General features: G+C 34.6%; 1 protein-coding gene across 5 annotated transcripts; it reads left to right on the plus strand.

Annotated features, from left to right (window-relative positions):
* On the plus strand, nucleotides 1-25,521 carry LOC129216215 (monocarboxylate transporter 9-like). Of its 5 annotated transcripts, none has more exons than XM_054850406.1 (7): nucleotides 1-144; nucleotides 10,545-10,629; nucleotides 13,651-13,794; nucleotides 15,424-15,620; nucleotides 19,383-19,526; nucleotides 21,871-23,349; nucleotides 25,152-25,521. In XM_054850406.1, the coding sequence occupies exons 2-7, from the start codon at nucleotides 10,613-10,615 to the stop codon at nucleotides 25,313-25,315; spliced, it is 2,145 nt and encodes a 714-aa protein (XP_054706381.1). In that variant the 5' UTR covers nucleotides 1-144; nucleotides 10,545-10,612; the 3' UTR covers nucleotides 25,316-25,521. The 5 variants fall into 5 exon arrangements, with proteins under 5 accessions (XP_054706381.1, XP_054706385.1, XP_054706383.1 ...); XM_054850410.1 differs by having other exon boundaries at nucleotides 13,684-13,794; XM_054850408.1 differs by having other exon boundaries at nucleotides 10,545-10,620.
* The last annotated feature ends 1,565 nt before the right edge of the window (nucleotides 25,522-27,086 follow it).

The following is a 27,086-nucleotide window of genomic DNA, read 5'->3' on the forward strand; positions in this document are numbered from 1 at the left end:
GCTCTCTGCAGATGGCGGGACTGGCTTACTTAATGTAATACGTAAAATGAAGTAATACATGCTCAGGTGGTTTGAATACAGCGTGTTTGTCAATTGCTTAGGAATGCTATAAATATGGATCCAACTGAAGAATTCAGTTTACAGGTATGTTTTTCATTTTGTGTTTTTCTTTTAGTGAATATTTCACAGTTGTTCTGAGCGAGAAATAAGCAGAGCCGACGAGTGGTCATATCAGCCTAGTCAGAAATTAGGAGCTCAGCCATTGAGGGGGCTCGTCTTAGAATCGGAGTAGTATAAGTTAAATTAGTTATATGGGGGGGGAGGGGGGTTAGTCCTCGCAACCACATTGACAAGGAGACAGCCTTGTGCTCCAGGAAATAAGATACTCTACAACCAGAAAGCGGAGTACTGAACGTTTTAAGAGATTATTGTATTTCTGTAAAATCAGGAAAGTTTTTTTTTTTTTTTTACAGGCAAAAAATCTGTTTAAATAAACAAAATTGTATCAAGACCACTTCTTTACAGGGGAACCCCAAATTTAAATTTTTCAGAGGGAGCGGGGAAATTTTCGAGTTTTGCCGAATGATAACACACAAGTACGCACATTGTATGTGAACCAAAATCTAATTAAAAGAGACAATAGGATCATTATTTTTAAATAAATAAGTGTTGCAATACTGTCTCCAATTAGTCGAATCATAAGACAAAATTAGGTGAATAAGGATATGTTTTTGGGAAGTCGGTGACCTCCTGTTGGGGCACTCCGGCCTCTGTGTACAAACTGTTAAATGTACAACCATAAAGATCTAGGTGCTGTGACCCCGGGTTTTGAAAATTAGAGGATGTGCTCAAACACAGAGTCCAGAAGGATAGGGGGTCAGTTCAGTTACATTTTAAAAATAAAACTTTCACAAAAATGTGCTTCAGTTTTTTCGCAAAATAATTGATGGAAAATATCAGCTATTACTTTACGTGAAAACCACAGAATAGCTCCAGAAGTGCGAAAAATCAGCTTAAAAAAGTTGTATTTCATCAGAGAAAACATTAATGAGAAATATATGTTACAGATACATAACACTGTGATTTTTCTTTATGTTTTGCTTAACTGAATCTTTAAAAAAATATGTAGATAAATATAAAAACCTAATAGAGTACAGAAATTTGTGATGATGTAATTTAAACTATGAAGAGAAAAGGAAAGTTTTTAAATAAAAGGAAAAAAATTAATATTTTTGTAAGTAAAAAATTAATTTTACTTACAAAAATAATAATTTTCTTTTAATGTGTTAAAAGAAAATTAAGTTCTTTCAATTAAGTCAACAAAAGAAAATTACGTTGAATATCATTAAAACCATCCAAAAAGAAAGAGGAAAAGGAAGATTTTCATGAAGATAATAATTTATTTAAATTATGAGGAAGTGAGAGTAAAATTGATGAATGGTGAAGTTTTTCGGCCTTCACTTGCTATTCAAACGAAATTGCAAGCTTTCTAACACCGCAGACCCATATTCCTAATCTAGAGGTAATTCTTGTTTAGGAAATATCCCCTTTATAGTAACCAGAGCCGGATAGAGGGGACAGCCATATGGGTCATGATCCCCCCAAATCCGTCGACATCGTCCGTGCACAATGTGTTCAAACACTTTCTAAATAAAATGTAAACTATTTCAGTAGTCTTTACAACTCATTCCTCTTTACTAATAATAAAGCTGAAAGTCTCTCTCTCTCTGTCATTATCTCTCTCTGTCCGGATCTCTGTCTGTCTGTCAGGATCCCTGTGACGCGCATAGCAGCTTGACCGTTCGGCCGATTTGCATGAAATTTGGCACAGAATTAGTTAGTAGCACGGAGGTGTGCACATCGAAGCGATTTTTCGAAAATTCGATGTGGTTCCTTTTCTATTCCAATTTTAAGAACAAAATTCTCGTAAGGCGGTCGAGTAAATTACGAAATTATCATAATGTCGAACCGTAACATGGTTCACAAGCCAATTGGCGACGAAATTTACCATACATTATTTGTAAATATACAGGCGAACCAAAAGAGCTTTTAATTTTTTATTACGGGCAAAGCCGTGTGGGTATCACTAGTTATTTTAATAAAATAAATATTTGAAACACTAATGTTCAACCACGAATTGTATGGAATCGGCAATCATCCAGTTAAGACGAGTCTATTTGAATGAGGGGCGAAAGTAATGATTTGATGCGCATGTTCCGCTCATTTGAATGAGACTCTATTTAATTTAGAGTCAAACATACATCCACAAAAGCGGACACCCCTAAAAGACAATAGGTGCGTCCATTTCCACCTGTTTGCCTTTCCATACAATCCATGGTCAGACAGTACTGCTTTTCATTGCTCATGAAATTAAGCTGTAACATTTATGCCTTACTAGCAAAAATACCCAGCGTTGCCTGGGTCAGTAATAATTGTGAGAAACAATCGCTACTTTCTTTCGTTTCCTGTTTTAACTGAAAGAACTCAAAACACACCGGTTCGACGTGGTTAAAAATCGAGCTTCTTCCTTACCCATAAAAGTAAAACAGCAATAAGTATAAAGAAGGAACGAGTATTCATTTAGAAACGAAAATACGAATTGAAAAATATAAAAATTTGAAGAATTTCAAAAATATGAACTAACAAAAACAAAGATCACTAAAAAAACTGTGCACTTTATTTAATTAAATAGTACACACACACACACACACACACACATAAAAAGCTCTTTACTATGTTTCCCTAAGTGTGCAAAAAGTAGTTTCCAAATGTTTAAATGACTTTAAACTCCGGAGTTTACTCCGGAGAAGCCTTGATTCAAAATTTTCATTATGATTACTGTTGTAAGACAACGAATCTTCGTTAACAATGGGTTTTATATTTAATCATTTAATGGAGAAATTACATGACATTTACTGTTTTAACAACGGCAACCCGTACCGACTTGCGCCTGAAAGTTTGAACTAGCTCTGTGTACTTAGGACCAAAAAAAAAATTGAGTGTTGAAATTTAGTTTTTATAAAACGTTGCTCCTATAGCCCCACATGTACCACAAAAATACTTATCCAAATTAAAAAATATTTAGGTGTATGTTCGTAACTCCAGTAAACTATAGGGGGCGCTTTTGCCACTGTCTAATGGCGGATGAAAAAGGTAAAACAAACAAATGCCGTAACTTATAACTTACTTTGAGTCTTAGTGAATGACAGTAATTTTTCATCGTGATTGTGGGAAGGTTTCGTTTCTATTCTTCTGAAATTACATTATGTCACAAACTATCTAAAGCCAGTAATTTACCCCAAAGAAAACATGTGGAATGGAATGTTTTACCTTTTTCGTTAGTACTGTTAATCACCGCAAGGGTAGTGTATTCGAGCTCTGGAGATGCGAATATACGCTATCCACTGAAATTTAGGGTTAATCCACTGGTGTTAGGGTTAAAATTTCAACTATCAAAAGATCATCAAACAGGCAATTGCTTCATTCAAATGTAGAAATGATTTTCACCCGTTATACCATGACGGATGACTTTCTAGTGAAATGAATAAGAAACCACAATTAAGAAGCAAAACACAATACTTTACCATAGCAGACATTGGAAGAAAGCATCGTTTAGCCCCAAGATGGCGGACGTATCGCTACTCATTCTACTATTCAGGGCTTTAGTAAAAGTTAAAAGGAGTTAGAAAGTAGTTGAGAAACATTGCAACCATTTTTGCTCGAGTGATATTTTGACATTGGTTGCTCTTGTTCCTAAACAGAGATGTATTTGTGTCATACAAATAACATTAATAAATGCTAATAAATATATTTTAATTTAGTTAATTAGTTATCATTAAGAATGTATGTGAGAGTAGACTCGAGGCTAGGTAAGAGTTTAATTCCTTCTAAGCCTCAGCTTGTTGGCAACATGTAACATGGAAAGAATAATTACTTTATATATTTCTTTAGCTGTAATATTAATCAAGAAAAAGAGATACCTTAAGCAGAAGCAAGGAAAATACTCCATCACAAGTCAAATGGTTATGTGCGATAAGTTATTTTAAGATTTTTAAGATTATTTTACAAGTTAAAATACCACAAATAGAAATACGAGCAACTAGCAAATGTTTCACTTCTGCAACAAAAGTTTGTTCCAATCCAAAGAACAAAAAAGTATATGCATGAAAAGGCGCTTTATTGGATTTCTTCTCATCCATGAGCTAATTTTTTGCATTGTTTTCGAATTAATATTGTAACCTCCGAAACCCGTCTGCAATGGGGTAGTTTCCAAAGATTTTAAAGGATTTTTTTTCGAAAGATCAAGCTTAAAAACATAGCACCTGATCATTTTTTAAATAATTTGACTAAGTATAATATTTTTAAAAATTTACTGTAGTCGGTGCGCTTTTATTGTTTACGGTTCTGCCGATGACACCACAAATGATGAAATGCCATTCAGTGTTGCCATTCGCAGAGCAAAATAATTCGCATCTTTACTCGTGTGTACTGGCAACGATATGGTTGATAGCAAGCGCAGAGCGCAATATTTAATTCGCTTCTTGATTATCATAACGTGGAAACGCGGTAGACAGATGCACAAAAGTGCATCATTTGAGACGTCATAAAGACCACGCCTTGTTTGAAAAATCGGACATTTAAAAAAAATAATTAAAAAATAAGTGTTGGGAAAATGAAAGTATTTTCTGGTTCCATGTTTTTTTTTTGCTCATTCTATCAATTTCAGTGACTTAAAATAGTACTTTTGACTGAAAACAACTCCATTCGTGATTCTGTGTCGTATTACACGATTTTAAATTTTTTTATTTTTTCCTTTTTACTTTCTTCTATATCTAATACTAGCTTTTGCCCGCGGCTTCGCTCACGTTGATGTAGTTTTTTTTCAATTGATTCAAGTTAATGGTCATTACAGGCAGAGGTCAAATAGTTACCAAAACATTGTTTGTCTCTAGTTTCGCCGACATTTCAAATTGCCTGCCCCCTTAAATGTATCAAAAGGTATGATTGAAACTGAAAATTAGGGGGAAAGGGAGTAAATGAAATGTTGGCAAATATGAGAAGAAACCCAAAAATCACAAAAAATAAATCACGAAAACGTTCAGGAGTTGTAAAGAAGTCTGTTTGGGTAATTCCAAAAAAATCCAATTCGAGTGAGGTCAACTATTCTTAAATAAAGTGAAACAGTTCCCTTATAATCCCGATCTCCATCAAATACATAATATCCAGCGCTATAAAGGCAATCTAAATTATTGTATAATGTGTAACTTCTTACCGTAGAAATCGTCCCAAAATAGGGTCAACAATGATGCTACCCGAAATGTTTCCAATAAGCAGCAAAAATTTGGCAATTGTTTGAAATTGTGTGCAAAGACAAAGTAATGGAAGTTTTTGCGCTGTTTATGAATTTGCGAATTAGTTGGCGAATTATTTTACGTGTTAACAAATTTAAAGAAAGAAATATTAAAGAAATGGCGATATTTGGTTACATGGTGAAAACCGAGAAACAGTATTGCGTAGTCTTTAGCTTCAAAAACAGCGACAGTTGAAAAAAATGCCAAATGCCTTAGCTATTGAAATGATTCCACAAAAAAAGTTTGGATAGATTCCAGCTGATCGATTAAACACCCAGTCAATACAAATAAATAAAAAAAAGCAATTAATTGCCTCAAAAATGCATTAAAATGGAAAAAAAATCAGCCAAATCCATGTATTATTTGCCAATCTTGTGCAAAAATCTTACTTCAAGATTTGACTTGAGAAAGGCCTTAATCAGTCACGAAAAGCAAAGATAGTCAACAATACAACAATAGTCGTTATCGACAGGGAGTTGAGATGATACACTAAATATTGTATTGAGTTAAGGAAAGCCTTCGAACATGGAACTAAAAAGCTCATAACTCGTTTTTTATTCTACTTAGAAATTTCGAACAGGTGCCACCTTCAGCAGAAAAATCAGAGCTTTCGATGGACATATAATGTTAATATATGCAAGTATTTTTTCATCCCCATATTAGAGAATTTATACGAAAATTGTGTTTTATTGCCCCCCTAAGGGGGTTTTGCACCCCATAATGGGACGAAAACTACCATATGTGTTATTCTGATGCATAAGCTATATTATTGTAAAGTTTCATCAAAATCCATTCAGTAGTTTTTGCGTGAAGGAGTAACAAACATCCATACATCCATACAGACAAACTTTCGCATATATAATAGTAGTAAGATATAGAAGAAAGTATTGGATTCGTGCAAATTTTCGAATTTCGAAGGATTCGAACGTTTTGAGGTGTGCTGAGTCCATTTCGACTATTTTTGGAAAATGTCTGTCTCTGTGTGTGTGTATGTGTGTGTGTGAGACCAGTTTTTTTGTGGCCGCTCAACAGCAAAAACTAACGCATGAAACCGAACGAAATTTGTACACATATGTGCCCCTATGCGAACTTGTGCCCATTGGTTTTTGGCGCGAATTCCTCCAAGGGGGGTGGAGCAATGGGACGTTTTTTGAGTTACGCGTGCTTGCTATTCCTCAGGAAGTAACTGGCGGAATCAAACAAAATTTGATCCATGTGTTGCCATTAACAGGAACAGGTGCTGATTCAATTTTGGTGTCAATAACTCAAACGGGGGTTGAGCTATCGAACGTTTTTTGTCGTCAATTTTGACTGCTGTATCTCAAGAAATAATGAACGGAATGAAAGAAAAATTTATCGGCAAGTAGCCCTTAGTGGGTATAAGAGCTGATTTTATTTTGGTGTCAACAGCTAAAAAGGGGGTAGCGCAATCACCCGTTCTTTTTTTCCATTGTGAGTGCTCTATCTCAAGAAGTAATGCTACGTTATGGTTGAAATTTGGAGTATATGTGAATCCATATGTAAAGAGACTCTGGTTCAATTTTGACGCCAATCGCTCTAAGAGGTGTTGATTTTTTTTTCTTTTTGCGAATAAAAATAGCTTTATTAATGCAACAATAAGAATGATAAATCGTAATAGATTGTCGTCTGCGTATTTCTCGTGATTTTAATTGTATGTTAATGATCGGAAATATTATCTCAATGATTTAAAATGTTTAACTGTTGCCATCTTATGTTTGTTAACAAATAAAATATTTGTAATTAATTCAAGCAAGGCTTTTAAAATAACTTTCAATTTTCGCTCTTTGCTTTGCTTTTGCAAAAATTCAGACATTGGGATGGTCATTAAGTTTTTGCATGTGTAATTTTGTTTTGTTGGGAATATTGCTTCCTCGTCAAGCATGGGGATCAGAAAAGGGATCAGAAAAAAAAAGAAAAGAAAAATAAAGAAGAAAGTTTCGTGATAGCCACAACATACTAGTTTTAAAATGAAACTCTTTTATTACTATATAATAATATATATTTAAACTCTTTTATTACTATAGTTATGCATTGAGCATAGTGTTGTAATTAAAAATAAGAGTAAAAAGAGAGGAACGCACCTTTTTATAGAGTAGATGTCATGGTTGAGGAAATTTTTGTGAGGCTTAGAAAAAAAATCAATCTAAATTATTTATGCCATACTTCAATCAAAAAACAGATATTATCTTTTTTAGAAAGATGGTTTGAAATCAGTTTACATTAAATTTGCATTATTTTTCAAACAATGAATGAAATATTACGGCGTTCTCCCTCCCTACCTGCAATACGAGGAAGTTTAGTTAAAAATTGGAAGAATTCAATCTTGTGAAAATAAAAACAAGATTCATTTAGACGTAAAAATTGGTACTCAAAACTGTACTAAACATTCAAGCGATTTTTCTTACACAAAGACTGCCAATTTAGCAACGTTTATATCTTCAGGGGTCTAAGGTTCCTAATGAAATTATTATTGTCAGACAGCTGACGCCACTTAATGGCTCATAAAAAGCAAACAAATCTTATTGTGCATTGTAAGGTTTAATTTTAAACGAGTTTTCTTTAGAAATTTCGACAGTAATCAACTTTCAACCTTGTGTGCTAGATGCACACCATGGAAGAATATTTGTGGATAATAATAACAACTGCTAAGCGAACCAGTTGGTGGTTGAATTTAGTTGGCGTTTTAAATTGGTGCGTTTAATCAAAAGATTCAGTTTTGTTAAACATGCGAATGAAAACTCAGGCAAGGATTTTTTGAGAATAGCTTAAACCAGGGGCTACCGAAGTGAAAGACGCAAGGAGGGCGACGGGTGCCGCAAAGTTTTCATGGTATGATTTTTTTTTGTTAATTCAACAAACAAGTTTACAATATCACCCTGTTCAAATATTTTGCTCTGATAAAAAAAAATAACAAAAGAGAGTTTCCCCATTTCTCTATTTGTTAGAGACTTCAAAAGAGTCTCTAGCTCGATGGAAGTAAGTTAGTCACCAAGAATAAATCTTGACTCATATTTTTTCTAGTAGGGGAAATGGTGAAATATTAACTCTGCTTTTAGCTCCACCTATCTGGTATTATGTTAACTATGTTGTATCATATGTAGTCTATTCCACTCAAGAAAAAAATACCGCCGAAGATTAAAGCATTTGGTAACACAGGCAACTTTGTTAAATTGATATTCATGTTGTAATATTTTGTTGTAAGTCAAAAATTATTTTTGGAACCATAAAATTATAAAGTACATGTTATTAACATTTCAAATATGAATTGAGACCTTCTAATATTCAATGCAGCAAAAATTTAGTTAATATTGAGCTTATTTGTATTTTAAATAAATTATACAATTAGTCAAATACATGCTGGGCAAAGTGGATGGGGCAAAATGAAATAGTTTGTTTCATTTACTCACTCAATCATTTAATATAAACCACTTATGTTTTCATTTATAAAATAAATCATTCACATTCATTCATTTAGCAATTCACTTATTTAGTCATTCATTCACTTATTTTCTTATTCATTCATTCTTTTACTCGCTCATTTATTTTTCTTCATATATTAATTGATTCATTCATTTAATTATTCATTTTTTGTTTCATGATATTTTCATTTTTGCATTCAACCTTTTATTGCATGATTCTTTTGATCAAAACTTTATTTTATAATCAAATAGAAAATATTTCATTAGAAAAATATTTTATTTTTCACTTTGCCTCATGGGGGAAAAATGAAAATTTTCCACCTTTGTTTGAAGACTCAAATTTACTGCCAAAAATTAAAAATATTGTTTCAACGCAAGTTTTATTATAAAATATAATGTTCTTTCTTTATGTACTGTGATTTTTAAAACAAATATCCGATTTGTTCATTTTGAAAAAACTCAGTCATCTTAACCGTTTCATTTTGCCCCACATTCCCCTACTTACATATCGTTCAATAATTTAGAAATTAAGGTTGATTCCGAAAAGGTTTTAAAAAGAGCTTTTTAATATTTTTAGAATTCAGTATAAGTGACTATCACCAGATATTTAAGTTTGAGTACTAAGGTATATCTGGATTCAAACACACACACATAAACCACTCGAGTCACAGGCATCCTGTAATTTTTATTTTATTTTATTTTGTTATATATTTAATTATTTATTTATAGAACTTGAATTGAACGAAAGATCAATATAAACAAGGCGCAAACTGCAGCACTTAGAATTATATCAAATATTTAAGATTTAAAAAGGCAAAAAAGTGTAGGTATGTAAACGAATAAAGGATCACAAACAAACAAACATTATAAGAACAAACAATCTGCTTCTTCGTCAGTGGGGGGGGGGGGGGCAGCATACCCTACGCAGAGACTCACAGGTTTCGGAAAGCGTCGCGAGTCAGCAAGTAAACCAGCAATATCATTATAAACCAAAGGTTGCAATAGATACAAAACTAATTTGTTAAAGTATAATGCAAAAGTTGTTGTAAATATAGAACAAATGTTCTTTAAAACAATTAATAATACAATTTGAAAAAAAGACAACTATTAGTTTTGTATCTACTACAACCATTGGTTTATAATGATATTGCTGGTTTACTTGCTGACTCGCAACTCGTTCCGAAACCTGTGAGTCTCTGCTTAGGGTATGCTGCTCTCACCCACTGAGGAAGAAGCAGCTTGTAAGCTAGCTTGTTTGCTCTTATAATGTTTGTTTGTGCACCTTTATTCGTTTACATACCTACATTTTTCTGCCTTTTTAAATCTTTAATTATTTATTTATTTTTTTGCAGAATGAAGCAATTATACTTGCTCAGTGCGCAAAATTCAGTTTTTTGCTTTCAATAAGCAAACGAGGTGTGGGAATCGTATTTCTACGTACTTTCTCGGATTTTTTCACAAAACCAAACAGCAAAAGGAAAAGGAAAAGAAAGAAAAAAACAAGATGTTGATCTCTCTCTTTCTCTCTGTCTAAGAGATAATGTAATGACAGGGATGCCGTTAGAAAATTTTCTATCTTCAAACGGTGCCATGACTTGGAAAACTTTGGAAACCCCTGGCTTAAGCACCTTTTAGATTTTTGTACAACTGTTTTTGTACAAAATATAGATACTTTATTTTATTTTTATTGTTTTGCATTTTTAAGTTCGTAATTTTTATCTCTATTTAAAAACATTTATTTCCATTCTTTCAGAACTTGGAAGAGATGAAATGAGAAGAAAGGAGCACTCTCATTCTCTTGATTTATGCTGATAGAGCACAATGAAATGGTACGGATGGTATGCTCATTTTACTTATTTTCTTGTAGATATAGGGGAAAGTGGTGTCAGAACAAAAGCAAACATAAAAAATTTGCTTTTGACTCTTGAATTAACTTTTCAACGTAAATATCGTAAATTTGAGGCTCTTCTAGAAGTAAATGGCAACGCTGAGAACTATGATGATAAAGATGCAAACTACAGGCAGGTTTTAGTATGGTTGTATCACTGAAAATAAAGCTGAAAATGACATAGGACCGATATATACCATTTGTTTGGTCCTATGTCATTTTCAGCTTTTTTTTTTAGTGATATGTCTACACTACACACATACCTGTGGTTTGCATTTTCATCATCATAGTTCTCAGTGTAATTATATTACTACCAACAAAGTCGCAAATTTGCCATAATACACGTTGAAAAATTAATTCACGCGTCATAAGCCAATTTTTTCTGTTAGCATTTTTTTTCTGTGTTGTGGCTCAAAATGTATGGATTGTGTTATTCTATTATTCAATGCCTCCCTAAGAATGCTCACATCCCCACCACTTGAGTACCACCGGGACAACTTGTGGGGTAGGCTCTTCAGCTGCTTTCGAAGAGTATCCATTGGTCGCGTTCTTTTCTCCATATAAAATTAAAAAACCTCTCTTCTCCAGAAGATTCAATTTCAAATACTTTTTCTATTCTATTTTTCTGAAACAAGTTTTAGGAGCAGCAAGTTTGTTTTTCAAGCTCGCCGACGTCCTTCAAAGCATCTCTAATGCCGATTACGTAAGAGAACGTGAAGTGAATGAAGTTTTCTCGTAGGTACTCAAGGTTGAGATCGAAAAAACTCAACAATGTCCGGTGACCGGAATATGAAAAAAGTAATCAAAATTAATGGAATGTTACACACATAAGGTTTGTTTATTACGTGTAAATTATTCTTTATCGCATATGTAAAGCGGAAAGTTGATAAATTCATGCATTTTTGGCACATTCAATACAGGGATGCCCAACAGACAGGTAAATGGCGCACACTGCGCCATAGAACATTTTAGGGAAGAGGCGTAATATAGGAGGGTTTTGGTCTCATTTGGAGGGGGGGACTTTCTTTTTATGGGGGTTACATTTTCGTTGAGGGCTCCTATCGCCCTTGGGGGTGGGAACCCTTGCTCAGTAATAGAAACAGGGGCACCCCGAAATCAAGTTATTAGTAGAGCGAAATTCTCAATTCGCTGAGCTCCAAATTTCACCAAATAACAATACACGAGCATATACGCACAATCTAGAGTTATTTAGAAAGGCTATTTGGCATTGTTTGAAAATACGTAAAAGGAATAATTAAAAAATGCAATGTTGCAATACATTCTCTACATCTGCCAATCGTCAGATAAAATTTACCGAATAAAAAGTTTTTCGGAGGTCACATTGACCTTCAGTGACCTCCCATCGGAAAGCCCCCTGAGTGGAAGTGTCGAAGTCGAACTTAAATGATGTCGAAATTTAAATGAAGAATGCGTCTATTTTAAATTACATATAAATCAAATTTCAAAGGCAGCTCCATAAATTAAATGCATTGGGAGCAGGACCCGATATCTTTTTAAAAAATCCCCTCAAATGCATTATTTTAAAACAACGTACGGGAAAATAGAAGTGAACAAACAGGTTTATTTTTTTGTGCACAAAATAGTAGAAAGGTACCTAAAATAGACAATAATTGAAGATTGAATTGTCTGAATCTCCACTTTAACCATTGTACCTTTCCTTCAATAAGACGATTTTTTTTAGTCATTGGTACAAAAAAAAATTTACTTTCGGAATTTGGAATGAAGTTTGAGATTTACAGTTCATTAATCATTTTGCAACGAGATAAAAGCTTTTAAGGTTGTTGAAATTCAAATAAAGTATAGGAGGCTATATGATTGCTGAAAGTAGAGGTAAAACCACTTACGTAGAATACGACCTGTCCAATATAGTCCGCGCAAAATTTAAATGCTTTACCACTTTGGCTAATTTTAATTGTTGAATTGGTTATTGAGAAATAATTTCTTACAAAAGAATAGAGCGTTTTCGTTCAAATTTTGAATACCTGAGGACATGAAAAACATTGAAGTTCTTTAATTTGAAAGTAATTAATTCAATATTTAACACATTCTGTACTTGTCAAAAAATATGAATTTAGAAAGTAGTTCTGCGAACGCGCGTACATGAGTACGCAGATCAATTTTTTTTTCATACAATAGACACGTCAGGGCTGTACGCAAAGGGGTGGTTTATAAGGTTCAAACTCCCTCCGAAATTTTTCATCCAAAGAAATGCTTTCCATTATTTATTTATTTTATTTATTTATTTATTCATATTTTGATGACAAAAAGTAATATTGTTGTTATCATTATTATTTCAATTTTATTTGTGAATAATATTAGTATGATTGAAAAATTGTACAAACTCATTTTTTGTTTATGGTAGTTTATGGTAGTTATTGAGAAATTTATTTACTATATAACAATATGGCATTTTGTAAGAACATCCCCTTCCTTCATTTAGATAATTTATTGTAAAAAAAATCAATAAAATACACATGAAACCAAATATGATAGACCATATAAATGTTTTAAAAAATGTGTTTGGTAAAACCCCTTCCGAAAGAAAAGTCTGTTTACGACCCTGGGACACGTCATCTTTTATACTTGCTGATGTTAATGCCCTTAAAGCAGCACCCCATATTAGCATTACCCTTGTATACAAAAAACAGTGGAGTATACGAATGAGATAGATTTCTCGAGAAATGTATTTGATTAAACCCTTCTCGAAACAAAACTCTGTTTACGGACCTGAGACACGTCATCTTTTATACTTGCTGATGTTAATGCCCTTAAACCAGCACCCCATATTTGCATTACCCTTGTATATAAAAACCACTTGAGTATACGAATGAGATAGATTTCTCCAGAAATGTGTTTGATTAAACCCTTCCCGAAACAAAAGTTTAGTTACGGACCTAAGATATCTGTATGCTTACATAGCAAATGACGCTTCCTTTTTTTTTCTTTTCAGTCTTGCCCACAAGAGATCTGCTTCAATCGATAGAATAAGGCAAAACCTCAACAGGACGATGGGGCCAGCAAGACAAGCCGCCCTCCATGAAACATCGGAAGATAAACCTTTGATGGAGCCACCTAGTCCATCGCCAAGAAGAAGGTGAACTGTTTTCATATTTTAAATGTTTCTACAATTTCATTCCTCGCGCATTTTTGTTCAGGTTTTAAGGCTAGATAATTGATATCATACAATGCAATAACACAGTAAATGAAATTGTACTTAATTGTGCTGACTCTTTTTTTTTTTTCGTTTTTATTATTACTGTCAAACTTGCTTATAACGTGCGCACAAGGATCGCAATATTTACTCGTTATAACCGAGTGCTCGTAAAAAGCGAGTACGTAAAAAAGCGATCATAAAAATACACCACAATTGCTTTTTTTCTTCTTTTTAATCAGTGTTCAAAGAAGTTGGTTACTTTGCCTTGAACTGTCTGGATGTCTCTTTCTTACGTCATTGTTTTTGAGGAATATTTTTCTACACACCTATGAAACAGTGAGAAGCAAAGGGATATAAGTGACAAAATTAAAAATTTGGAGATAACCAGTTCAAATAGTATTGGGACACCTCTCCTCTGCCTTGGGGTAAGCGATAGTACTAGTAGCCTTGGATCATGCTGCAGTACAGCATGATTTAGAAAAATAAATCAATGAAAGCCTACCCAGGACCTTATCGTTAAACGTGTTTTACTCAAAATTTGAAAATGTTCACTTACGTCCCTTTACTTTTTTCACTGCCTCATATGTAATATTTAAATATTTCTCTACTTCACACTTTAAAAAAAGGGATGCTTTCATCGCTTCCTCTCAGGATTTATGATTCACCACTAACTTTGGTTAACTTTCGAATGTTAACGAAAATGTACCAAAAAAGGATAAGATGAGCTCAAGGTCAATAGAAATTTTATGAATCGCAAAAACATCGCTCGCTTTAAGTGGGGTTTGCTCGCTAAAAGCGAGTTACGCTCCTACAGACTAAACATTTTATACCAACCAGGTATTCCTGATTTCCTCACTAAATTCGGGTTCTCGTTACATCAGGGCTCGTTGAAAGCGAGTTCGACTCTATTATTATTATTATTACGATCTGCGTCGCCCGGCTTTGCTCGGTCTACTTTGAAAATAAAAGTTATGTCAAGTGATGCGTGTTCAACACTCAGGCTTGAAAAAAAAAAAAAAAAAAATCAGTAAAATTTTGCGGCAGATTGCGGAAAAATAATCAAAAAGTAAACATTTTAAATCCCCCGATTACAGGAAAAGCAACCAAAACAAAAGAAGTTTTACTTGTTCATATTCGAGACGAAAACTGGCAACAGATCTTTGTCTCAATGATTTTCTTCACGCTATAAATTTTAATTAAAGTACTGCTGCAGAAAGTTGAGATGAAGCACTGAATATAATAATTTGAATGGAGGAAATCCTTCGAAAAATAGGGACTATATGTCGAAATCTAAGTGTCATAATTAATATATAGTTTGTAATTAGTATCTCCGCTAATTATTATCAGAGTATTATGTTAAATAGCCAAACATGAAGACAAAAAGATTACGAATCCATCGATACCTGGTTCGCTGGTCAGTTCACGGTCGCTCGGGAGAAGAAACTTGGACATACATAGTTGCATACATAGGTACATACGCTCAGTTTTTAATAAAAAAGATTATTATTATATTGCTGTTATTATTTGCAGATGAGTAATTTTTTTTAACATCTTTTTCCTTTTTTGCAGGAGGTGCCGCCTCCACGGAACCGACAGTGTGTGGTCCTGGGTGGTGGCCATTGCTAATTTCTCCGTCTGTTTCATCATCGTTGGCCTCGGAAGAATGTCTGGCGTCCTCTACGTGGACTTCATGAACATTTTCCACATCGGCAGGAAGTCTGCATCTATGCCCTTCAGCATACAACAGGCGGCCAGGAATCTCTTTGGTAGTTTTCGAATTTCTTTTTGTGCTGTTGATATTGCTGCTTCTTTTAGAAGCAGGACGATTTAGTGCTAAATCTGATTCTATACATGCGTGTAAAAGGAAATTTGGGGGGCCCGTCCTAAATGACTTTTCCAGGCTCCCTTCCATGTTGTTTACCCCTGTATTTCACGCCTAGTTTGAAAAATATTGGGTCCTCTTCAGACTCAGGCCCGGGGCAACAGGTCCCCCCCCCCCCGTGCACGGCTCTGATTCTATCACAGTAGCACATAGTAGTATATATACATTTTCCCGAATCTTCTAAGAAAAATTACTCTGAATTTATAAGAGTTAGTCGTTTAAGGGAGTCATTTTTAAACGTTGATAATCTCTGCAGCTTTAAAACTACCGTAAAACTCTGCGGAGTAAGAGAATGTGTAAAAACTAAAGAAATAGCATTTTTATTTATATAAATTATCAGCACATATATAACAAATTGTAATTAATAAGCAGGTAAAACATATTTGGTTAATGGTGATGTAACTAGTTCATGACGTGGTTTATAGCATGCTTTTAGATTATGAAATTTATCTAGCAATTGATTTATTTTTGATCGTATTTTTAAAAAATACTAGCTTTTCATAATGGGATTAGTTGACATTGCCCATTGTATTTATTTCTTTGTAGTTACATTTATTTTTTATGTAAGACAGTAAAAAAGAATTTGAAGAAAACGTAAATGATGCGAAAAATAAGTAGTGTGGATAAAATAAAAAATCTTAATGATTTTTAAAAAGTAAAAGGTGTACTGCTCGAACATCGATTCCTAATACCCGAAAGTCTTCCTTACATTTATTTTTTATGTAAGACAAAAAAAAATAATAAGAAGAAGAAGAAGAATAAACCGTAAATGGGGAAAATAAGTAGCGTGGATTAAATAAAAAATCTTAAAAATGATTTTGAAAAAGTAAAATGTGTACTTCTCGAACATCGATGCCTAATACCCGAAAGTCTTCCTGAATTTGAACTGAATTGTAAAGAAACTACCTCACATTAAATAATAAGAAGAAGAACAAGGAAGAAATCGATAAATTGTGACTTACCAGACGGTTGATGCTCGCTGGTTGTAAAGCAAGCATCAAGCTAAGCAGTTACAAAAAGCTACTTTCATATGTAAGCAAGCCTTTCAAGGAGCAGTTGAAACGAATAAATCCTTCGTATTAAAAGTGGTCTTTCAAACTGAAAAAAAGGAAAATTGCAGATTTTAGTTTAAAAAAAAATAGAGCAAAGATAAAAATTAGCGGTCTTTATTCAACACGAGGTAACTAAAAAACTGGCGACTAACAAAAATATTTTCAACATTATTCCAGTTATGGTTGAATGTTTGTGATACGCAGTTACCTTCAGAGTCATTAACCTCCGATGTGTTCAGGTGTTGTTTATGATTCTTTAACATCGGTAGAACACATGGATGTACACATTCTTGCAGATATTTTCGGGCAAAACATCTCCGAATCTCCAAAATTTTGCAAGACATGTACTAGAATATGGCGCAGAATTCAGCTGTGTTATGCTACGTGCGTGAAGGTGTTCTACCGATGTTATGATTCCTAAGACTCCTGTGTATAACAAACATTAAATCGCAACTTACATGATGTTGAAAATCGATCGGGGTACGACCACTTCGGACTCCTTCGTATACAATCGCTTCAGAAAGTAGTCGGCTGAATTGGATTGGCTGAGATAATGTGTGTCTATTATATGGGTTTGATTTTCAAGACACAAGAATGTGCAATATATGTTAATTGGAATGGCTGAAGTATGGCCTGGCTGTAGTCGGCTGAATTGGATTGGCTGAGATAATGTGTGTCTATTATATGGGTTTGATTTTCAAGACACAAGAATGTGCAATATATATTAATTGGACATTCATAGCACATATACTTCAGTTACATGATATTTACCTTCTTAGCAGTTGATACACGTTATGGTCGTAATTTAAGAGTAGTGAAAGTCATAAGTTTCAGATAAATGAGGGTTTTGTAAAAACAGTTACTAAAAAAAAAAAAAAAAAAAAAAACAGCAAGCATTTAAAGTTTAAGAACAGGATTTGTATTTAAAGATAGATACTTTTTTTAACCATGAATCAACTTTTATCACAAGTTACTCGTGACATGAAGAGGATTTTCGCCACTTCTTCTTTTTCACATTTTTCATAAATCAACTTTTGGAGAGGGAGCGAATTGAAGAGACCATGTTCACAACACACACAAAATAATTTATTTTTCTACTCACTGACACAGTATACATGATGGGCAGCCAATTTGCCCTTTTTCCCGAAAATTGGTCAAAAGATAAGCCATAAAGTTATCCCGCTATTCGGTCAGGAGGTTTTTTCCAGTCATGCCTTCATGACTGTCTATAGCCATATAACCCAAGCGCTCTCATGTATCTGCGCAGTAGGCAATCGCGGAAATTCCCATTACGCAATTATGGAGATCCCAAGTTATTAATCTTGGGATCCCTGTCAAGTGTTACGCAATGTAATCGCGTGGAGCATATAATTTCTTACATGACATGATCTACAGAAACTTTAAAGGATTCATTCTCACACGAGAGTCCGATTAAATTCTGAAAGAATGTCTAATACAGGACGAGAGAGAATGTTTGCTGCCAATCGCTGCTTTTTTGGTCCTTAGAATCCAGTTAAAATCCCACCCAATTAGAAGAAGTACAAAAATTCTACTTAACAAAATTCGCATGAGACCAGTTTTAACATATGCTTCTAAAACATGGTCATTAACAGCAAGGGAAGAGAAAATGTTGACAATCTTCGAAAGAAGAGCTACGAACTATTTTTGGTGGTATCAATGACAGTGGAAATTGGGGACGGAGATACAATTTTGAGCTTTATAAACTTTTTAGAGACATTGATATTTTAAAATTTACCAAACTAAACAGACTACGTTGGACTAGTCATCTTTTGAGAATGAAGAATAATAGAGCTGCGTTGAAGGTCTTCAATGCAGTCTGATTTGGACAGCGACCAAGGTCAAGGGCGTCCATATGCAAAATTATAAAAGGGGGGGGGGAGGCTCAGATATTTTCCCCATGGTTTAGTAGGATATTTTCCCCATGGAAACTAATTTCAATGCAGATTAGAGTTATCAAAATTTGACATTTTTAATAACTTATTCATTAACGGCTGGAGAAGAAATGTTTTTACATTTTTGCAAAAAAAAAGTACTAAAAGCAAGGAAGTTCTAAGTTCCGAAGGAGGGGGGGGGGGACTTGAGCCACCACTTGCCCCACCCCCCATATGGGCGCCCTTGACCAAGGGGTAGACCAAAAAAGAGATGGGTGGACTGTGTCGACACTGATTTTGATATCATTAAAGCCAACAACTAGAGGTCAACGGCAAAGAGGAGGACATCTCGGCGGGATCAACTAAAGAAGGCCAAGGTTCACAACGGACTATCGAGTCAATTATGATGGTGATGTCTAATACATGCAAGGGGCTGAAAGAATGGGTCGTATCAGCGGCATGGAAACTGACGTTCATCGCTTTCTTTCTCACCTTTGACGACAGTAGTTCAGGATAGTGGGCAATGTTTCAAAGCTCCTCGTGGCCAATATATTTAGTATTTTTTGGGGAAATTGGTGTACTTGAATAGAGGAACTAATGCGGAACCAAATGAAAGCTCAGCTCAAATTGTTAAATTTTCGACGCACACCACTACAATTTTAACACTTCCATGTGAGTTAATAGAAATTATTCCTTTTACAGGTCCTTTAGCCGGAGTTTTAGGTCAGAAGTATGGTGTACGTGTGGTTACTCTAGTTGGAGGCATCATCGGCGCTGTCAGTGCTATTACTTGCTTCTTCATAGCAGATATGCTTTGGATTACCATTATGTGGGGGTTGTTTTTTGGTGAGTATTTCTGACCTATTTCTTTCAGTTTTTGTGTTGAAAACTTACCAGCACATCTACATTATTTCTTTCAAATGAAAAAAAAAAAACGATTTTGTTCTTTTTTCTTTTGAAGTCAACCTTTTTTTACGAAGGTTTGAAATTTTGATCCATAAGCTTTTGGTATGTTTCAAGTGAAGTAGTTATTTTTTAATTGTAACAATGAAAAATAATAGTAGTTATAAGGTTAGTTTTGATAACTGAACAAATAAATTTCAAGGCTAAACTTATGCAAGTATGCGTTTGTGGATTTTAGGAACAACTTTTCAAATAATGCAGACTTTCAAAGATTTCTTTGATTTCAGACAAGTGATCAGTTTAAAAGCGTAATCTACATTGCTTAAACTCAGTCTTTAAATTAGTTTGTTAACTATGTCAGCAAATTAACTATATTTACTATTAACAGGAAATGTCCAACGTTGTTCCGCACTAATAAACAGATTAAATACAAGTAACACATAAACAACGTTGGATATTGCCTGTCATTCCTCGGCACAAAGGTATTTATTGCTTATAATTACTATTATTTTTCATTGTTCTAGCAAGATTTAAAGAACGAATTTCGAGTGTTGTTTAGTTTTCTCGCTGCTTATAATCCATTTTCTTCATCAAATTATGCAATATTTCTGTGAATATGCCTTCAGACGCAGAAATAATAAAAGCGTGGCGTAAGAGAAAACGTGCGGGCAAAATGACAGTTCAGAGTGTTAAAAGAGAGAGAGAGAGAGAGAGAAGATAAAATTTCACTTCTATTGTGTGTCTTTACGATACACACTTTGTTTTTCGTATGATGGAATTGTTTCGAAATTCCAAGTTATATAGATCTAGAATTTTAACTCTTTTTCATAAAAAAAATTAAGTACAGTTCTAAATCTTTCAAGCGATTGGTAGCTGTTAATTTATTGCTGGAAGACGATCAAAGAAAACTTATTGATTCAAAACTTTAATTTATTGCCGTTTTTTTATTTGTTGACAAATAAAATAATACTTATAAATAATTTTAGTGCATAAGCAAGGCCGTTAAAAATATTTTCAAATTTCCTTCTTGTTTCTGAGTATAGCAAAACCTATTGAGCTATATGACTTTGACAATGTGTGCCTCTTTTGCGGGTGATAAGGAAGGGTAATTTGCGCTGAGTTGAGTTACGTTACTTTCGCAGTATTACTAAATTTTTCCAATTCAAAAACGCTCCAATAACACGTTCCTCTATAACTTGAACTCCATAAAAAAGAGGTAAACATTATCAAGGTTATACCTCAACTGATCAGAGTCACACTATAACCTATATACGTTTCTTTGTATGTCAGCATTAACAATATTTTTTTAAAGTGTTGAAATTTTAGCTTTCACGAAGCCAAATTATTGAAATTTACCATGATTTTAATGATATTAACTGCAGTCAAATTGAAAAAAAGGCTGTTTTAAATTATGTGGCGAATAAATTTTACTATTAGGGTAACGGCACCAGTAACTGGTAAGGGTCCAGTAACTGACAGTCGAAAGTTTGGATTTAAATAATATGTATTTTAGACGGGTAAAACTGATGTTGCTGCTACACATGAATATGGTGTAACTATCTAGTGTTTTCGGAGTGAATTTTATGAGACAGTTGGTACACTTACAAGGCAGTGGTAGAAGGTTCCGAGGTCAGCTGGTGTTTCATTTTTATTTGAATTTAATAAGACATTAATTCTAAAAATAAAGAACTTTTGCACATTTTGAAGAAAAAAAGAAAATTCGGTCTATTACTCATCCTTTCCTCATCCTGTCTGTTGCTGGGTTTTATCAGATTTTTCGGTGTCTGTTACTGGGGATCGGACATTTTTTTCAAAATTGAGTATTGACTGGTGCCGTTACTCCATATGGTTTTTAAAATATTTTTAGATCTGTCACTTATGTCGGTGGTGAGTGATGTGTGGTTTGCAACTAGAGTATTTTCTCAGTTAAACGATAATTTGTACTGAGATTGCAATCATTTTCAGTGTTACATTGTATAAGGAATCTGTAAGAATCAGTTCGACTACGCAAGTAAAATTATTCAACGTAAGAATTGCATTTTTGCTCTCATTTTAACCTAAATTGTAATCACAATTAAAAGTATAATTTTGTCTAACGCATATAAATATTTTTATGGCATGAAATTTTTCTGAAATCGATAATTCATTGCTTGCAAAAATAAATGTTTATAAATCTTTCATTTAAAAAAAAAGAAATTTTTTCTTGAGAATATTTTTTGCAATGTGCATTCTTTTACCAATATTTTACTCTTATTTTACTCAGCGTTTACATTTTTTTTACATACAGGTATCAGCACTGCATTTACTACGACTTTGAATCAAGTTTCAATAGATCAGCATTTTGATAAGCATCGAGCTACAGCAGGTGGTCTTGCATTCTCCGGGGGATGCGTCGGAGCTTTCCTCTTTCCAGCAGTAATAGAACTTCTGATGTCTCTTTATGGAATAACTGGAACTTTTCTAGTCATGGGTGGAATCATCCTCAACGTGATACCGGCCTCCATGCTCCTTGGTGAACCCAAGCCCGACATAAATGAAAAGGATGATACGACAGACCAAACCGCTGCAAAAACAAAGTATGGATCGCTGGAAACGACTGTTGCATCCAATACAATTGACGTTAGCGGTGTAAAAGATCCGGAGACTGGCTTGAAAAACACGAAACCTAGTACTGAAGAAAGCATTAATTTTTGTGTATTACGTGAAAATAATGGCTTTGTGTTGAGGCTTCTGTCTTTAGATCCACTCGAAAAAGCATTTTCTAAAGACAGCAGAGAAAACACACTGCTGCTTGTGGACAAAATTCGTATGCTGGATGAGTTGGAAGAAGTGTATGCTGCTGCAGAAAATCGGCAAAGATCGTTGCCCCGTTCCTCGTCTTTGACTGAATCTAGTGCAGAAAACACCCAAGATAATTTGCAGAACAACAGCAGTTATTCCAGTTTGGATCTTGTCAAGAAACGTCTGTCCAGTAAGCGTGGCTCGAAGAAATTTTACGAAACCCCAAGAAAGCAGTTTATTAAGAATAAACTAAAAGAGCTGTGTGCAAAAGACGACTTGAGATTCAATTCGTATTTTCAGGAAGAAAATCAATCGCAAATCCTCAGAGTACTCCAAGAGCTGAAGAAACTCAACGAAGTCCTGAGCAACAAAGATATATTCGAATCTTCCGGCGACAGTTCCGTAAGCTTTGAATGTTACGACTCCGAAGAAGGGAAGTACCCCATGAAGAGGTACCTCAGCAGGAAAAAGAAGAACATAAATAAAGGAGATCCAGAAGCTCTACAGGGTTACCTGATGACAGCTCTAAAATTACATGCCAACCCCATATTTCTGCTGATATGTCTATGCCGTGGTGTCTTCATGCTGACCTTCATCCCTTTGGTTACGGTGGTTGTTGACTTTGCTATGGACAAAGGTTTGCCCCAAGCTGACGGCAAATACATGATAGCTCTGTTATCCATCGGTGATTTTTTGGGAAGGTTGTGCTTGGGGTGGATCACGGACACCGGATGCTTGAGTCTTCCCAGGTACATGCTGGTGATGATGATGCTGTTGGGGGGCAGCACGGCTTCGTTACCCCACACTGATTCCCGGGCGACTATGATGATGGCGATCTTGTTATTCGGCATTTTGAACGGTTCTCTGTTCGTCCACCATCCCCTTTTGGTCTCGAAGTACATGAAAAGTCACGAGAAAGTAATTGCCATGGGTTTTATAAACTTCCTTTCTGGATTCCTCGGATTGGCGTTACCAGCATTCATAGGTAGGGATTTAAAAATATTTTTCCCATAATCCGTTTCAAAAATTTGCTAAAATATCTAAACTTCCATGCATGTTGTTTCTGCTTTATTGATATTTTAAACATTGTTTTATATCTTAAAGAATGAACAAGTATTATTTTTTTTTAATTTCAATTTATAAAATTCTGTTTTTTCATAATAGAAAATGTCAATACTTAAAACAATTTTCATTGAACTTATTTTAACTGTTAGTTGACTAGATAATTAATACTTAACTCCCGTCGATTTTGAGCACTTTTTCGGTTACTTTTAATTACCTCTAAGAGGTAATTAAAAGTAACAGAAATAGTAAGTGTTGCTATTAGGTAATAATAGCAACATTATCATACTCTTTTTAAACTTTTATTTATTGTTACTAGGATATTTTTCTAACAATTCTTCAAACAAAAAGGACCTAAAATCAAGATGTTTTGATGAAATAAGCAATTTAAAAATATCTTTAAAAGAAGTTTCAATTTAGAACTCTGAATGAATCCCATAACCAATTGTAATACATTGTAAGTTATTATGCTAAAAATATTGCGATAAACAAGCTTTTTTGTTGTTACTGTTTGAACACGCTAATGTATTATAAAAACTTGAATCTTCAAATGTTGACTTTAAAATTCTTGGAAATAAAGGCTTAGGTGCACCGTCAAAACATTTAATGGGAATTTATAGTTAAAAGTTTTGGCATCCATTTCGCCAGTACTTTTTACCGTAAAATCCCATTTCATTGAAGCTTTCCGATAAAAATAAAAGACGAGTCCTGCCAACGGCCTGCGTTGTTGGCCGTGGTGACTACAAGCGATGGAATTCAATCCATCGCTCTCCACGCTTCTAGTCCGGAGCATCCTAAAGCAATGTTTCTAACATTTGCTATAAACTATAATTTACTTGTGAGTGTATTATTCACATTGCAAAGTCGAATTTGGACAAAGTGTCATTTTCTTACCTAGGTCTTACTTAGGTCCTACAACCATCTTAATCACGTTGTGTCACATAATAACTCAAAAATATTTTTTAAATTTGAATAAAACAGTTATCAATTTGATTTCGATTTTATTCTCAAATCTTAAAACACAAACAATTAGTTTTGAGCAGGAGATTTTTTTTTTTTTTTTTTGTAAGATGATTGATTATTTCTGTACAGACTTTTTTTCTGAGCAGAAGATACTTACAGCAGTAACTTAATAAACATAGCATTACATTACACTCCAGGGTCCCTATACGTGGTTTAATCAGTTGGATGGAACTTTGAATACAACTCTGTTTTTTGATCAGACCAGGAGCCAAGCAACACCTGGCGTCAACATGAGAAAGGATTTTGGTTGAGTGTCGCATGACATTCTCCCGAAATTCAAGGGAGCTAGAACGCCATTTGTCGCTGTTTTTGGAGAGAAATGTTATGCCCAGTTTCAGTTGGCATAATTTAACCAATGATTGCTAATGAACTATCGCGCCAAGGAGAAAACAAGTGAAGATCTGTCACGTGACAATGGTGAAAGAGGCTGAATTTTTTCTCGCTATTCCAAATGGAGTATTCTCTGAATTGAAATACATACTACCTCCACTAATGACAGATAAGAAGCAAATCTTACTTTAAACAGTTAGGACAAATCGTAAGACGCAAAAGTTTTAAAATAGTGCACAAATCATTCATATTCATCTTCTGCTTTGCATAAGTTACGAGGAATTCAATGTTTTCAACCAGTGTATTTATATTTCAAACTTCGCTAATAATTGCTCCTATTTTTATTTATGTACTTTTTTTTTCTTTTTGCAGGATACTTCAGAGATCATCTTGGATCGTACGATCAGATGTTTTATTTGAATGGCGCCATTTGTTGTGGGGTGGGATTCATGTGGATCCTAGAGCCGCTGTTTATTAAATTCCTGCCTCCAGAGAGTTCGCCTTACGACGGATTCATTTATCCAAGGAAGAAATGAGTGTGTAACATTACTGCAACAGATTAATTTCAGCAAAACGCAAGAATACTCCCAGATATTCATAAACTGCTTCAAGACGTGGGAATTTGTCTCAACGTATCACGGATTCTTTTCTCCGAATTATTTGATCAACATTTACTGTCAACTTTTAATTTCGCTGTCCAAAGTGTTGTTAATAAACCTAAAATTTTCTTTGCCAATTTTTATTACATCTACTATTGAAATTTGCTTCATTGCTTTTCTTTCTGAACCCATCAGGACAGGATTTCATAGCTTGCAGTGATATTTATTTCGTTGGAGTTGGAATTAGAGTGTACATGAAGGCTATTTTTTTGCAAAGGTCCAAAAGTTAGCGAAAGAAAAACTACCGCGAAAATCAAGATCGCCCGGCTTGCAGATATGTTGCGCACGCGCAATGTCTAAAGTATAAGCTTCCGGTCGCAGTTGTCAGTTCCAAATGTACAAATAAAGTGCCACTGTAAATATAGTCCGTTTTTCACGAGAAGGCACTTCGCCCCGCTTCCTCGAACGCGGAGTTCCATTTTAAGCGGGGGTGATCGGTAAACAATTCACGCGCTTCTAAATGAGACAACCAGACATTCTCAACTTGGGCGTGCATTTTAATTTGGAAAAAAGTTTTAGTGTCCTTTACATCAATTGCTTCGCTTGTCTGTTGTCATTTTAGTTATTCTTACATTTTAATAATTCCCTGCTTTTTCAACAAAATGCTATCATCCGAATATACCTTCAGCCGAAAACAGCAAAAAAGAATCTTCGGATACCACGTGACGAAGGAGGAGTCAAGTGACTTCTCGTGGACAACGGACAAAATACACTACTCAGTAGAATCACCCACGTAGCGTGAACAGCAGAAAGTCAACGATGAATTCGTAATGTGTATTATAAAACTTTCTTGAGGTAACAGGAAAGCGTAGAAATATCGTTGAAATTTTGAAGAAAGGTCGCACAATTGTTCACGATGCATCATGCTCTCTGGATCACAGTCCACACTTGACTTGGAGGATGAAAGTTTGGCTGAGGCTAGCGTAAAAGAACTGCCCCACGTACCAAAGTTCGCTTCATTAGCGTTTTGAAATGGTTGTTAACGTTGTGACAGCCATTTCAAAACGCTTTAAGGAAACGTTTAAGCATTAATTGTGAAAGCTAAACAAATAGTGTCCCAAAATGAAAGCAAGATTTGAATTCGCCAACATTTTGCCGTAAATTGTTGGCAGCCACTAAAAAAGAACTATTTGACAGCTGAGAGTTTACTGTTAGTAAAAATGGAGTGTTATGCTACAATACAGTGAGTGAAACAATTCAATTACTGCATAATGTATTTCCTGGTCGTGTACTCTCTCGTTTCGGTAATCAGACTTGGCACCCTAGATCGTGTGATTTAACATCATTAGATTTCTTCTTATAGGGTTATTTGAAGTCAAAAGGTCTATGTCAACAAGTCCACACCGCTCGTGCATTACCATGTTGCGATATTGAGCGCCAAAAACAGTAACTGCTGGACCAGCCTCAACTTTCATTATTCTTGAAATAACTGTTCAACAATGAAAACGCGTTATTGTGTGTGTGTGTATCGTATAACGCTCCGTTTTTAATAACCCTAAACTCTCTGCAGCCAAATTGTTCTTTTTTCAGGGTTGCCAACAATTTACTGCAAAAATGGCGGCAAATTCAAATCTTGCGTTAATTCTGGGACACCCCTTACTTTCCATGGCGACGACTGGAAAAGCTTGTGCCACGCAACGAAAAGTGT

Source organism: Uloborus diversus, chromosome 2 (genome assembly GCF_026930045.1).
Source record: "Uloborus diversus isolate 005 chromosome 2, Udiv.v.3.1, whole genome shotgun sequence".
Lineage (NCBI taxonomy): Eukaryota > Metazoa > Arthropoda > Arachnida > Araneae > Uloboridae > Uloborus > Uloborus diversus.

Coding starts and splice junctions, on each gene's coding strand:
- LOC129216215 (XM_054850406.1), top strand. Junction 15,621..19,382: donor GGCGGCCAGGAATCTCTTTG/GTAGTTTTCGAA, acceptor TTCCTTTTACAG/GTCCTTTAGCCGGAGTTTTA. Junction 19,527..21,870: donor TATGTGGGGGTTGTTTTTTG/GTGAGTATTTCT, acceptor TTTTACATACAG/GTATCAGCACTGCATTTACT.